This window comes from Pleurodeles waltl, chromosome 2_2 (genome assembly GCF_031143425.1).
Source record: "Pleurodeles waltl isolate 20211129_DDA chromosome 2_2, aPleWal1.hap1.20221129, whole genome shotgun sequence".
NCBI lineage: Eukaryota > Metazoa > Chordata > Amphibia > Caudata > Salamandridae > Pleurodeles > Pleurodeles waltl.
The window spans coordinates 470,970,856-470,984,770 of record NC_090439.1 but is presented as its reverse complement, the minus strand read 5'-3'; the positions used below and the strand labels follow the sequence as shown (position 1 = coordinate 470,984,770).

The following is a 13,915-nucleotide window of genomic DNA, read 5'->3' as shown; positions in this document are numbered from 1 at the left end:
CATGTTTGTGTTTACAAGCCACCTTCAATATATAAATCAATAAGGACATGCATACATCTTTTAATATTTGCTGATTTATTTAATTTTGCTGTGGTAGAATCCAAAAGCAAAAAGTTCATTTCAAATGTTTAATTCATGGCATGATCTATTCTTTTAATTAAACTGCGCCCTGCCCTATGGGCTACCTAGGGCCTATCTTAGGGGTAACATGTAATAAAAGGGGAGTTTAAGGCTTGGCAAGAGGCTTTAAATGCCAAGTCGACATGGCAGTGTGACACTGCATTCAGGCTGCATGGCAGGCCTAGGACATGTTTAGGAGGTCCACTTAAGTATAAGTGAGAGGCACAATAAGTGATGCAGTCCCACTAGTAGCATTTAATTTACAGGCCCTGCCCTGTGTATATGGTATATCACTCTACAAGGAACTTACAAGTAAATTAAATATGCCAATTAGGCAAGCACTTTAGCACTGGTTAGCAGTGGTAAAGTGTGCAGAGTTATAAGGCCAACAAAAACAAATTCAGCAAAAAGTGGATAGTAAAAGGCAAAACGTTTGGGATTGACCCTGAAGAGAGAGCCCTTTCCAACAAACGTGTTTTAACTTATCAAATACTTTGTGTATACATCCCAGTCTTTTTCCTATATCTGTTTGAGGCTGTGGTATAGAATATCGAGGTTACAGAATATTGTGAGCATAATATCGTGGAATAAAATATAATATCAAGAAGGTAATTGGCCAGTGGAAGGTACAGATTTACTATTCTTAACTCCACATCTACGTACCTCAGATATATATATATATATATATATATGTATATATATATATATATACACACCATCAAGTTATGTATATGTGGAGATAGGTATAGAAGATATATACATACTTACCAGTCGATATTTTGGTCCTCAGTATTCTAATCACAATATTTTGTGATCGCGATAGGGCCTCTTTGATATTATGAAAGTACAACCTGTTTGGAAACAGCTTTCTGTTTCATTATATTTTTGATGGCATCATTCTCGTTATTCACAAAATGGCCCTTTTAGCAGGTTAAGCTCATGATACGGCTCTAATTTTCTTGGGCCAGCTCTCCAAATAAAATCCTGTTACAGCCTACATTGCATTTAAAATTAACTTTACTTTCAGTTAATTCTGCTTTGTTTGGTAGAAGCAGCCAAGATGGAGAAATTGGAAGCATTGTCCACTCGCTGCCCCTTATAACAAAATGGTAGCCCTATCACTGAAGGGCAATGTTGTCTTTGCAAAGGCTGTATGGGCTTTATTTTCAAAAGCCATCTCAGAAAAGTTGGAAATTAACTCCTGAAACTCTATATTTGATGCAAATTTTCAAACAGTAATACATTTCCAGTACTCACGTTCCTGATGAGGAAAAACCAGGCTGATCTATACACCTGGGATTGCTTACCTTCTTGTGCAGTTGGAACATGGCCTAACAATTCAGCTTTTTTGGCTTTTAGGGGTGGAGCAAAGCAATTTACATCTGCTTGGTTACCGTTTGTAGTGGATACTGAGCACAAAAAGAGCTGGAATATGGACTATGAGTAATTACTGGTGGCTGACTTTAAATCATGCATCTCATCAATTACTTTTCATTATTTTTTTTAACATGGGCCATGTGTATTCTCCTTTCCACTCGGCTATTTTGTACAGTAACCTGAAGTGTTAAAATAAAAGGCATTTGCCATGCCAATATAAATATTAATCATGCAAGTCAGAGAAGTGTAATTATGGGTCAAAGAGGAAGCTGCACACCTCTGATTATTCATAAAACAAATGCACTTTACTCAACTGTACGCAATTGCCAAAAACAGTATCAAAATGATCCTCTTACCTTGTAGGCCCGTTCACTGACAGCCTTAATGTTAGCCTCATGCCAGGTCCCAGGGACTCCTTTAACCACCTCCCGCAGGTTAACGTAGTAGCCAGTAATATCCGCCCCACCAATGAATGTTGGTTGTTTCCAACCTAGCACCATGGAATCGCGAAGACTTTCAAGGACAGTGATGTCATAAGGAGGCGCTGGTGTGGCTGTTTCAACAAGAATGACACATGAGTATCAAACAGCAATGAAAATTCCATTAGTCGAATTCAGCAAAATATAAAGCTACTAAACTGTAGTGTACATGGAAAGGTGCCTTACAATTTATAAAGCCATACACTGTCCACAAAACTGTAGAACTGAGGCAACAGGAGAAGCATGGGAAGATGGAGACCAAGTATTCATGTTGAGGGAAAACACTGACTCAGTTTCACAATTGTTTTGCACAATACCTAACAATATTTATTAAAACACACCAAATAGCCATTGTGTTACATGTCGAAATCCTCATGCTGCTGTCCAATGTAGATATTTACCATATACACTTGGAACAATTAACATTATTGTTTGGGGTGTTCAAGTTCATCTAAGGTGTGAAAAACACCAGTCTTTTGTGAAAAATCGAAAATAGTGAATTAGGATTTGCAGACACTCCTTCCAGCAAAGGGGACATGTAAGTGTGGAAAGATGAGAAGTATGAAAGAGATGTTGGTAGTTGTAACCTTAGGATAGTGGCAGGAATATAATGCACCCAGGAAGGCCGTGCAAGGTCGGCCATTGGATGGGTGGTGAAAACTGATTAATCGCCCATTATGTTATCGCCCTTTTATGATCATGAAAGTAGATGTATTTATTTGCACTTTAATTTTCCAAAGTCTCCAGACGAACGTCAGGAACAAACTGAAGAGTTACTGTGGAAATCACTAGTACATCAAATTATGTGAACTAGCCTAATTTTCTCCCAGTGCTTAATATGTAAATAAAAATGTGCGGGTGCCAAAAGCTCTCCTCTGAAACACACGTTAGCTGCAATTAAATGTGCAAGCATGGAATACTGAAGCAGTGTAATCCTGACACCATCTCAGGCCTCTTTAAATCATTTACAGCCACTATGAGCTCCTTCAGCTCACTCTTGTAACGTTCTGCTTTCTCCCTTTGTGATGATTTTTCATTTTTCTCTTTCCTCTTCTTTCCCATGTATGTCTTTTGCTGGCACGAAGGGCTTGAGGCAGAAGAATAAGTGCTGGCCCTCAAATACAAGTGTTGTTCCCCTGCACTGGAACCCACCGGCTCAAATTAAGCACTGTTTTCTCCTTTTAAAAGCATGCTTGTGAGTTTCACCTCAGTGTCTGTAATCACTTCAGACATTAAGCCTATATTCTACGGATTAGCCCGACTATAAATAATAAAGCACATTCGGAAAACACTAGTTTTCTAAATGAAAAACTCTTTAAAAAACTTGCGCACATTTTAGACAAATTCAATTCTGAAATGTAGTTCTCAGTGTAATAGATGTGCCTGCTAAATGTAGGGTCCATTCTTTTTTTAGGGTCCACTGCAAAGCGCTCTGTCCCTGGTGTAATCTCTCTGTGGGCTTTTAACTACGCCCATCACCTTGGTTGGTTTGTGGGCTTGCCTTTTAAAATTAGCTTGATTTAATTAGTGAAAGGCATGTATAAGTCATGCCTTTTTCAGTGTTTAGCCCACCCGCGCGCACCAGCAAACTACTGAAAACATACGAGGCTCCATGTTTTCGGTTGGTTTCTGGACTACTTTTTCTTTTTATTTCGTGAGCTGCACGATCTTGCGGGCAGTAGTCGAGCACTTTGCATGGCATCGACCCTGTTACATGGATATTTGCACTTTTGCCGATTACATGGATAATTGCACTTTTGCCTGTACGTTTCACTGCCAGCGAACTTCTGTTTCCTTTTGTGTGTTTGCTTTGCGCTCATGGCGGCTGTCTGCTCGCTTATGTGAAACTGTTGTACTTTTCATTTTCAGTTTATGTGGCAAGAAAAGTCCGGTTAAATATGTGAAACTGTTTTACTTTTCATTTTCAGTTTATGTGGCAAAAAAAGTCCGGTTAGGAGTTTACCACGCTAATAGCTTTAACTCGAGCAAAAGCGAGACCCATTGCATTGCAAATGTTTGTTGATTGTTCGGCTGTCTAAAAATGCATTTCAAATTAAAATCTTTGTGAAATTTTACAATGTGGCATTACTAAAACATAAATATTGGAACAAAGATTTTCCGCATATATTGTCTCCCTGCACATATGATTCCGAAACCCTAAACATGAGGTGATTTACTTAATCAGTTGTCAATGTTGAGTAGATTCAATTATTTCTACCTGATGGAAGTTTAGAAGCATATTGGTCCATTCTACGGGGATCAAGATTGTGCTGTGATTGCGGAAAGAAAATGTGACTGAGTCGCAACAATACATTTCGAAATGTGTGATGTATGCAGGTGACCACTCTTTTAATCTATCAGACCACCTGCGGTCGATCTCCTCAATAAAGTTAAGTATTTTTGTATTTTCTCTCTTTGTAATACAGTTCTAGCTAAGCATTTTGTATCTTCTTTTTCCAACTTTCAATTCCCACCACACCCTATAGGTTTCTGTGGTGCTTCCGTTTATCCCATCTGCTCTTACTGGTTGATATGAATGACTCGCTGTTAAGTCAGATTTATGTGCACAGCTGAATTAAATCACTATAATAAGCTCTAATGGAAGTAAAGACTGGTAATGGTTAAACGTCAGAGTACCTTCAGTGATTTCTGAGGTGAAAAGTACAACATTTAAAATCGATTTTTGGAAACGGATGTAAAAGAAATGAAGATTGCAGCTTTAGGTGAAAAAACATGAAAACATTTCTTACACAGAATGTTCATGTCTGCTTGTTTGCGAAACACTAATGGTTGTTATCAGCAAAGTAATTTTCATCTGAAAAGTAAACGTGACTTACAAAGCGCAGCTTTGACTTCAATCGCTTCTGAATCCTTTGAAAAGCCACTGAGTCCAGCAGCGTTAACAGCTCTCACCCGGAAAATGTACTTCTCCCCGGTCTGAAGCCCGTGGCAAGTGAATCTACAAAAATGTAAGCATAAAAATACAGTTCGTACCTTCAAAAGAAAAGGTCGTGTAAAAATATTCCTGCGAATTGGGAGACTCAGCGTACATTGTATGCGTAGCTTGAATGGAAGATACTTTTCGGAAACGTATTTTTTGTATCTGGTGAAAGGATAAATGCTGCATTTTCAGTTAAAAAATTGTGCTAATTCAGGGGTTTTGACACGCATGAAAAACATCAGTTTACTGTGGTAGATTTCAGCTACATTTTGTATAGCAATTGACCCAATTCAGATATGCTTGAGTAGACCTACATGGTGGATTTGATTTGTGATTCTAAATTCGGCATCCAAATCCACAGATTATAGCTATATTGAATTTCAGAATCAGTCATAAAGAACAATTACAGTGGTGGTAAATCCACAAACACAAAAGGTTTTTCACCATTAAAAGTCTGTGGGAAACAAGGTATATCAAGACGGTGGCGAGGCAAAATGCACTGAACGCACAAATAATTCTTATGCCATTTTGCAGGCCATTTCCACCCAGGTAACAGTCATAAAGTTGATCCTACTACTCCACGGAAGAAATTAGTTTCTCTGTGGAGAAAAACTATAACTGTGCAAATGCTCTCCGCCAAATGAAAGTATTCTCAATTAGGAATAATTACTGAAAATATGCACCAGCGGATGAATAAAAGTAATATGCACAGCTGCACTCATCACAGCACAGGAATCATGCACACACGGATGATTAGGGGTATATAAGTGACAAGAACGCAACTGCGTGTGTGCACAGGGAAGTGCATTGTTCCGTCTTGTAACCATTATAACATCACTTCTGCTGTGCCGCCATCACTTGCTTCCCAGAGCAGGAGCACAAAGTAATTGTACGACTCGCCTGCAGGCAGATTTTAGCTGTTTGTTGTGGAAGACGTATTGTGTACAATGCAAATACTGAAGCTGGCTTTCGCACAATCCTTTGCTTATTATTGATTTGCTTTCATGTCACTCTCATTTGTTTGTTTCTCTTTAAATGGCTCTCCTTCCTTCATCATCTAGTGTTTTCATTCCCAAGAACATAGCTTCTTTACCGTTTTGACTGCATGACATGTATCTTTCTGCTAATTTCTTCTTTTTCTTTCAGCTCTCTATGGGAGTTCATGATTTTTCTTGTTCTCGCCCTCATGGTTGCTTCCCCATAAAATTCTGCCCATGCAATCTGCATGGTGTTCCTTACTCCCTAAGCTTGTTTATTGCTTCCCACCCCTCCTTGTCCTGCCCTACGTTTTACTTTTTAAATTAGTTTTTAAGCTACCCCGCTTAACTGCTCCTCATGCTAACACCATGTAGCAGTGTTGACTTCCTTCCTTCAGCCCATGTACCACTCCTCCATTTCTCCCCACCCCTTCATCATTGTTCTTTTAAAAAAAAAAAATCTTTCCCCTCTTTTTGGAGGACCTGGCAGCTGCAATTTTGTTTCGGGCTGCTCTTTTCTGACTAAAGTGCACCTTTTTTTATTTATTGCACTAAGTAGGGCATCCACCATCTTGGAACAGTAAATTAAATCAGAGGCCAAAATGGTTGCATGATGTATAAACTTATTTGAGGGGTGATGCATTGGCACATGTCATCCACAGCAGCAATTTGGACTTTTTTTGTCAATGCTGTTCAGCATCGGCAACAAGCATTTTCTTTTTCTTTATGTCAATGCTGGTCAGCACTGGCAACTAGCACTGGCAAAGCCAAAAGGTCAGCAAAAACCTTACTAAGCCAAGACCCATTGTTTTTTCCAGAGCTTGTTAACATTGTAAGTGAAAAATGATATTCCAAATCAGCAGGTAACTGTAACATTACCAACTGTAAAACACATCTCAGATTATGTAATCAAGGAAAAGGCATCCACTTTTAAGGGGAGAAGAAATGAAAATTCAATGCATGCTTTGTGGCACAACATTGCTTATGTGAGTATCTGATATTCTGGGCAAAGAAAGCAAATATAGCGCTCAACATGTCCAAACACTACATAGATGCTTATTGAGAGGCTGATTTCCAAAAAATTTATGTTTTCGTCTGCATAAGACTTGCATAGATTTCTGTTTTATTCTGCATCTGCATCTCAAGGTATACTAAACTTTTGTAGCTTCCTATGCGTATTCCCCTCTTTTTGTAGCCTCATAAAAAAACATTTTCTATACCGAGAAATCTCTTGCAGGTGCCCTTTTGAATTGCACTCTGTGTGCTTATTTCTTTAAGGTGAAGTATAGATGTGAAATTAGGGTAAGAAATGCTGGTAAATTGGTACTTACATGTAGTATACCTTCAACGCATTATTGAACATTTTCATTTGAATCTAATCATCCCTAACATCCATTAGCATAATAGTGGTACCTCCGTGGCTCTTTACCAACAAGCGGTACACAATCAGTGCTCTCGCCAAGTAAATGAAAGCATTGACCTTGCAAGTGGTAGTTTTGTTTTTAAAATTGTTTATTTTAAAAAACACAGTGGAAGATGACCAGCCATGCATACATACAAATATGCATCCATGGTTGAGCATCCTGGAATGGTTTCATGCGTACACACAAAAGTGCATCCATGGTTGAATATCTTGTGTAGCATAACAAAAACCATTTCAAGATGGCTGGCATCGATGCACAAAAATGTGTAACTGTGTGCACCCACTGTGGCCACCCTGGAATGATTTTTCTGAAGCTTGATGACAAATTAGTCTAGTATGATTGCTGTATTTCTGTACACAAGGACATGCATCGGCTGCCATCTTAAAATGTTTTTCCATAAAGCATAACTAAAGCTTTTCAAGTTGACCGCAGGGCACGTTTGCATGCACGCATACACACGAATGTCCATCTTGAAATGATTTAATAACCACTCAAAGATGGTTTTCTCCTGCTGTATTAGCGGCAGACGGAGTGCTAGCACGCAAGTCGGTACTTGAAGGGAACTGGATTTTAAATAAACAAATAGGGGTGGGAAATGGTGGCAGTAGGGAAAGAAAGGAGAGAGGGAGAGAAAAAAAATCCCTCATGCAAAGCAATGTAAGGTACTGATGTTAGCAGTGCAAGAATACAGGTTTTCCCATCAAAACACGAGCCAGAAATGCTCCTCTGGCAGGACAAACACAAGAATAGAGAAGCAGCCCATCAAAACTGGAACAGGGACCTGAGTTAGGTGAGAAAACCATCAAATCATGATCATGGGGAGACCCAAAACCTACATAAAATATATTTACTACAAAAGGTCTGACAGCTAAACCTATCTGTACGCAAGACTTTAAAAAAATGCAGGGCGCAAGTGCACGTTCTTATAATCAGTTGAGGGCATACTTAAATTCTGAGGGCACGATATTTCCAATTAGGGTTCATATCCCACATTTATGTGACTGCAGGAATATTAATATTGTTCATCCATCGACTCACAAAACTTTATCCAAGAGGGGTTTAGCTTGTCCAAACAAGAGAAGCACATTTACACTTAGGTAGGAGTCCCGGTTCCCTGGGTTAGTAGAAGCACAATCTAAAATTGCAGGCAAAGTGTTAAATGCCACCCAGTCGAAATATTCCAATTCTATGGGGCGGTACCTTGTCCCTTTTACTGGATTATTATTGCACGGTTCCCAATGGTTGGACCCAATGATGCTTGCTTCAATGTAGTAGCCAACCAGCTCCTTTGCATCTTTAGATTCTTCCCATCTTACCACAACTGAGGTATCTGTGTTCCGGGTAGGCACAATCTGGCCTGGAGGTGAAGGGATGTCTGCGAAAATAACAGAACCCACATATTCACTGAAAATACCACACAATTATGTTAAAAAAATACTAATGAGTTCAAGTTCTATTGTTGAAAAAGCAGTACATATCTCACAAAGGGTGTACGTATTAACAAATTAACAAAAAGCTGCTTCTACCCTATGTCTTTACCCCTCCCCCCATAGTTTCTCACATTAATATGATGATGTCTATGCAAGATCGCGTGGAGTGTCTAGGTGAGCTTTTAGGTTGTGTTTTCCACCACAAGAACTGCTATTGAATACCAAAACCCACCCTGTTTCATTTGTATTTAAAAACATTTTTAAGTAGGGTAACATTGATTTCTTGACTTCAGTTGAGTATACACTATCCCCGTTAGAATTTCACAAGTCAATTGTCAAATTCTGTTGCAGGGGAGCCAAGTATAACAACATTTCAAAAAGATAATGGTACAAAATCATTTCAGCTAAACTGTGCCAGTGCATGGCTTCCTTCAAGAATCGTTAATTATAGAATTATCCACACTCACTTGCTCATGAATCTACTGCCAGTCCGTTGTGCCTGACCATACCCTGCAAAGCAGCTAATCAGCAGGTATAAGTGGCAGATGATTTTCCAAGGAGCCCTATAGATTTCTGTCCGGATCTAACACTGGCTGAAGCTTAGCTGAGAGTGTAGCTTGAGGTAATTGTTTTGTTCTTGTAACCAAAGGCAAGTGAAGGCAGCACAACTTTTCGTCGTGATGTTACTTGTAGAGATGCAAACCCAGCTACGTTTTCCAGATATACTCTGGCTAAAAGGTTTGATGGAAAATACATTTGCCTATCTTTTCTGAATGGATTATTTTATTTTCAGTGACTCTAAGCCTTAGCAAGCCCCCTGAAATGGCAGGGCGAGAAAAGTTGTTAGAAACTTTGTAGGTACTCTGTCTGAGCTACCACCAAACCCTTCTCATGCGGATCCACTGATGCAAACAAAACCATGTGCAGGACACAAGGTCACCAGATACTCTGTATTGTTTCTCCAAGGCAGCTGTACGTTTGTAATGTTATTACATAGCTTAAATCTCATCAGCTGGCCATGGTGGTAGAGCCTCAAGTCAGGATTTCAGGGGCTCGCCAGAAAGAGGGCTTGTGTGATTAATAAGCTCGGAGTGTTACAGAGTGCCTGCAATGACTAATAAATCTGAAATATGTCATTTCAGGCAGGAGCTTTGTCTATTAAATCTGTAATATATCAGTTCGGGCAGGAGCTTTGTCTATTCTGACTTTCAGAAGACGTTTTATTTTGCATGTGTTTTTTTGCATGTCTGGATCTCTCCATATCAGATTCAGGAATGTAGAAGATCCCCACACTCAGGAAGTCTTTAGCCTGGTCTTGTGAAGAACTCCCCAACAGAGTATATTGGTCAGTGCCAGCAAGTGTCTACTAATATCTTCACTTCCCTACACATAACAGGAACGATCTCTTTGCATAAGTAGCCCTGATTGCTACCTATGCTGTTCTTCTGATTCCTTTGTCCTCCTGGATTTGACAGCCACAAACTCTCAGGCATCCTCTCACTCAAAGCTCAAGCCTGCAGTCAGAAAAGGCCACAGAGCAGAGATCATACATTGTTGTATCTGGAGGTAAATACCACGTTCATCAGTGAAGCGTCACATAAGGATTGGCAATCATTCAAGAGAGAACAGATCTTCTTGGGCAGGCAATTAGAAATGTGTCTTTCCAAAAACGAATTAGATTTGTGGACTTGTGTTACAAATCCGTGGGTCACCAAACCATTGTTTAGCAGTGAGGCAAGTTAACATTCAGTCCTTCACCTTGCTAGACAGGCCTTCAGTACTGAACACACTCAGACCATCCTTTTCGTGGGCTAATTGTGGCCAGTGTTTGCTGGCTTCTATTCTGCAGTACACTCAGACATTTATGATACTCTCACTCATGCCTCTCAAACCCAGGCACTTCTAGATTTCTTTTTCCGGGCAGTGACATGAATGTACTTATTAACTGTTAGTCCATGTACTGTTGTACTGCCATTTGTTAAATTTTGTTTTGACCAATGACTTTGTGTTTCACCACTGCGCATATTAGTTGCTCAATGTTCACCAGTAGCACATGGTATGTTTTGTTCAGTTTAGCCGCCTATGGGCTTTGACATGGCATTAGCCATTACTTTCTGTATTCAGTTTAGCCGCCTATGGGCTTTGACATTGCATTAGTCATTACATTCTGTATTCTGCCTATTGGCTTTGACATGGCATTAGCCATTACTTTCTGTATTCAGTTGAGCCGCCTATGGGCTTTGACATTGCATTAGCCATTACATTCTGTATTCTACCTATTGGCTTTGACATGCTGTATCCAGTCTAGCCGCCTATTGGCTTTGACATTGCATTCCTATTGGCTTTGACATGATGTATTCAGTTTAGCTGCCTATTGACTTTGACATGCTATTAGATATTCTGCCTATTGGCTTTGACATGATATCATATATTGCATTTTATATTCAGCTCAGCTGCCTATTGGCTTTGACATGATATTATACATTGCATTTTGTATTCAGCTCAGCTGCCTATGGGCTTTGACATGATATAAGACATTGCATTTTGTATTCAGCTTAGATGCTTATTGGCTTTGACATGACACTAGACATTGCATTTGATATTTAGGTTAGCTGCCCATTGCCTTTAACGTGGAGTTAGACATTGCAGTTGAGAATCCAAGCTGTATTTTTCCAAGCTGTGTTTTTGCACCAGAGAACCAAGATGTTTTGTTCTCACAGTAGACTAGACCTGATAAGAGAGAGTACATGGGTGTTTTTCTCTTCGCTTGAGCTTGGGAACAGGAGTAGTCTTGGAGACCTGGCCAGTCTCCAAAAGGCTTGCTCAGTTTCCCAGGTCTGAGAGGAGGGGGCACACCTTTGTAACGAATGTAACAGGCTGCAGAGAGTCAGATTCGAATCTGCCGGACCTCGTGCTGGAGCTTGGCGCCAGCTGCCAGCAATCCCGTGTGGGTAGATGAATCTCTTTCTCGCGGCTGACAGGGGTCATCAGCTTGCAGACCTTAGAAAGATGAAGCTGTAGATAGTTCCCACACGGTGAAGTATTTGTTTTGCTTTGCATTCAATATCTTATAAATATAACCTGCTGTGTATATTGCAAACTGATATATTTTGTTTGATTAACGCGGACTTGAAAGCTACTAATTCGTCATACATAAATATTGTGGTTGGGGAAGAATTAACAACAATAAAAGTCTTCTTTGACCTCAGAAGTGCATTTCTGTTGTGTTATGTTAGTGCTTAGAAACTGGATAAGAGGAAAGCACTACAATTGGTACCAGGAGTGGGGTCGGTCATTAAGAGATGATTAAGGGGTATTGACGAATTAGTAGATTTCTAAGTGCACACTTAAAAAGTGTAATTGTTTTTGTTGTTTGGAGAATTACAGAAATTGTTTTTTTTGGAGAATCACAGTAGCACGGCAGACCATGTCTGGGAATGCATGTATTGGTAAACTGCCTGATGGTGCTACGAAAAACTGTGAATTGTTTTCTGTTTGGGGAATTACAGAAGAAAATGCATGTGTAGCTAAAATGCCTGATGGTGTTTTGAGAAATAATTCCTGTTGTACATATGTAGAAAACGTGTGTTTTGGAAGTAATGATGACAGAAAGGTCTGGATACCTTTATCTGCTTACAGAGAAATGCAGGAGAAATGTAGGAAGTTGGAACATGAAAATAGGAATTTACGTGAGCAAATTAGCCCGACTGAAAGTTATAAAACTGCTGTTGTTGAAGAATCTTTCTTGTCCCATTCCAGTAATGAGGGGGTTAAGACAGCTCCGAGCTGCACTGAGTTTTCGTGTGAGCCAGGGTTTTTGGCAGACAAAGCGCATTCCTTAACTGATAACACGAAGAGAGACCAGAATGTGAGTTACGAGTTACCGTTGCAAAATGCACAAGTAAAACGAACCCCGAGTTTCATTAGCTTGTTTGATTTTTGAAAAAAGAATAGCCCTCATTTGAGAGAAATCCTAACACTTTTGTATATGTTCACTGTGAAAAATTATATGCAGTTGCGCACTTGTGATTTGGCAAATGAAATAATGCAGACTTTAGTTTTTTGCGCAGTGCAAGAAGGAAAAACTGATGTACATGTAAATCATGAACAAGGGAAGAAAATAGTGCCCCTAGCTAGAATCATACAATGGATCTGGTACTTGCAAGACAGGGCTAGAGTACCACAGGTAAAAGAGTTACCAATGAAGTTGTGTGCACCATTTGAATTCGTGACTACTGAAGATGTATGTATGTATTGCGTATTTATAAAGCGCATTCCAACCCGTGGGCATCGAAGCGCTGACTGAGGTGGGGCAGAATCCATGAACCAAGGGACTCCCCAGTTATTGCGGGAAGAGCCACGTTTTAACCAATCTCCTAAATCTTAAATGATTATGTTCTTGCCTAAGATTCAACGGGAGTGAATTCCAGATCTTGGCGACCGCAATGGTAAACGCTTTATCTCCCCATTTCGCCTTCTTAGTACGGAAGGTTTGAACTCGATAGGTAGAAGCAGACCGCAACGGCCTATTAGGTCTATAGAATTGTAGGTTGGAGGTCAAAGCGTTGGGCCCAATCCCATGGACAGCTTTATGAGTGATGCAGAGTGCCTTGAAAGAAAGCCGCTGGGCTACCGGAAGCCAATGAAGGCTTCTGAGGGAGCTCTTAGCAGAGGCCCCACGAGGTAACTTCAATACAAGCCTAGCCGCGGTGTTCTGCATCACCTGTAGCTTGTTGAGGGATGCTTTATCCAGGTTAAGCAGCAGCGCATTTCCGTAGTCCAGTCTAGAAATGACTAGAGCCAGAGTAGCGGCAATTTTACAGGAGGGTGGGATAAAAGGGAAAACTTTCTTTAATTTCTTCAGCATCCACATACAGGACTTAACTATCAGATTAACCTGCGGTTTAAATGACAGTTGGTCATCAAACAATAACCCTAAGTTTTTCGAGGTGGATCCTGGCTCCGGGAGGGTGCCGCATTCTTTCGGCCACCACATAGAAGACCAGAGATCCCTTTTCACCCCGAAACACAGGATTTCCGTTTTTTCACAATTGAGTTTTAGCCAATTGGCTCTCATCCAATTGTTTACTGCTATCATACAAGCATTAAAGCGGATAGCCACTTTCTCCAAATCATTATCGATAGGGATGATGATCTGAGTGTCATC

General features: G+C 40.1%; 1 protein-coding gene across 3 annotated transcripts in view; it reads right to left on the bottom strand.

The window, feature by feature from the left end:
- MYOM1 (myomesin 1) overlaps window positions 1-13,915 on the bottom strand; it is a 650,420-nt gene that overhangs the window by 382,338 nt on the left and 254,167 nt on the right. For all 3 annotated transcript variants that reach the window (XM_069219961.1, XM_069219960.1, XM_069219962.1), the window contains 3 exons: window positions 8,519-8,693; window positions 4,814-4,935; window positions 1,854-2,050 (listed from right to left, as the gene is read on the bottom strand). In XM_069219961.1, the coding sequence (XP_069076062.1) occupies window positions 1,854-2,050; window positions 4,814-4,935; window positions 8,519-8,693 (494 nt within the window). The remainder of the gene's footprint in view (window positions 1-1,853; window positions 2,051-4,813; window positions 4,936-8,518; window positions 8,694-13,915) is intronic.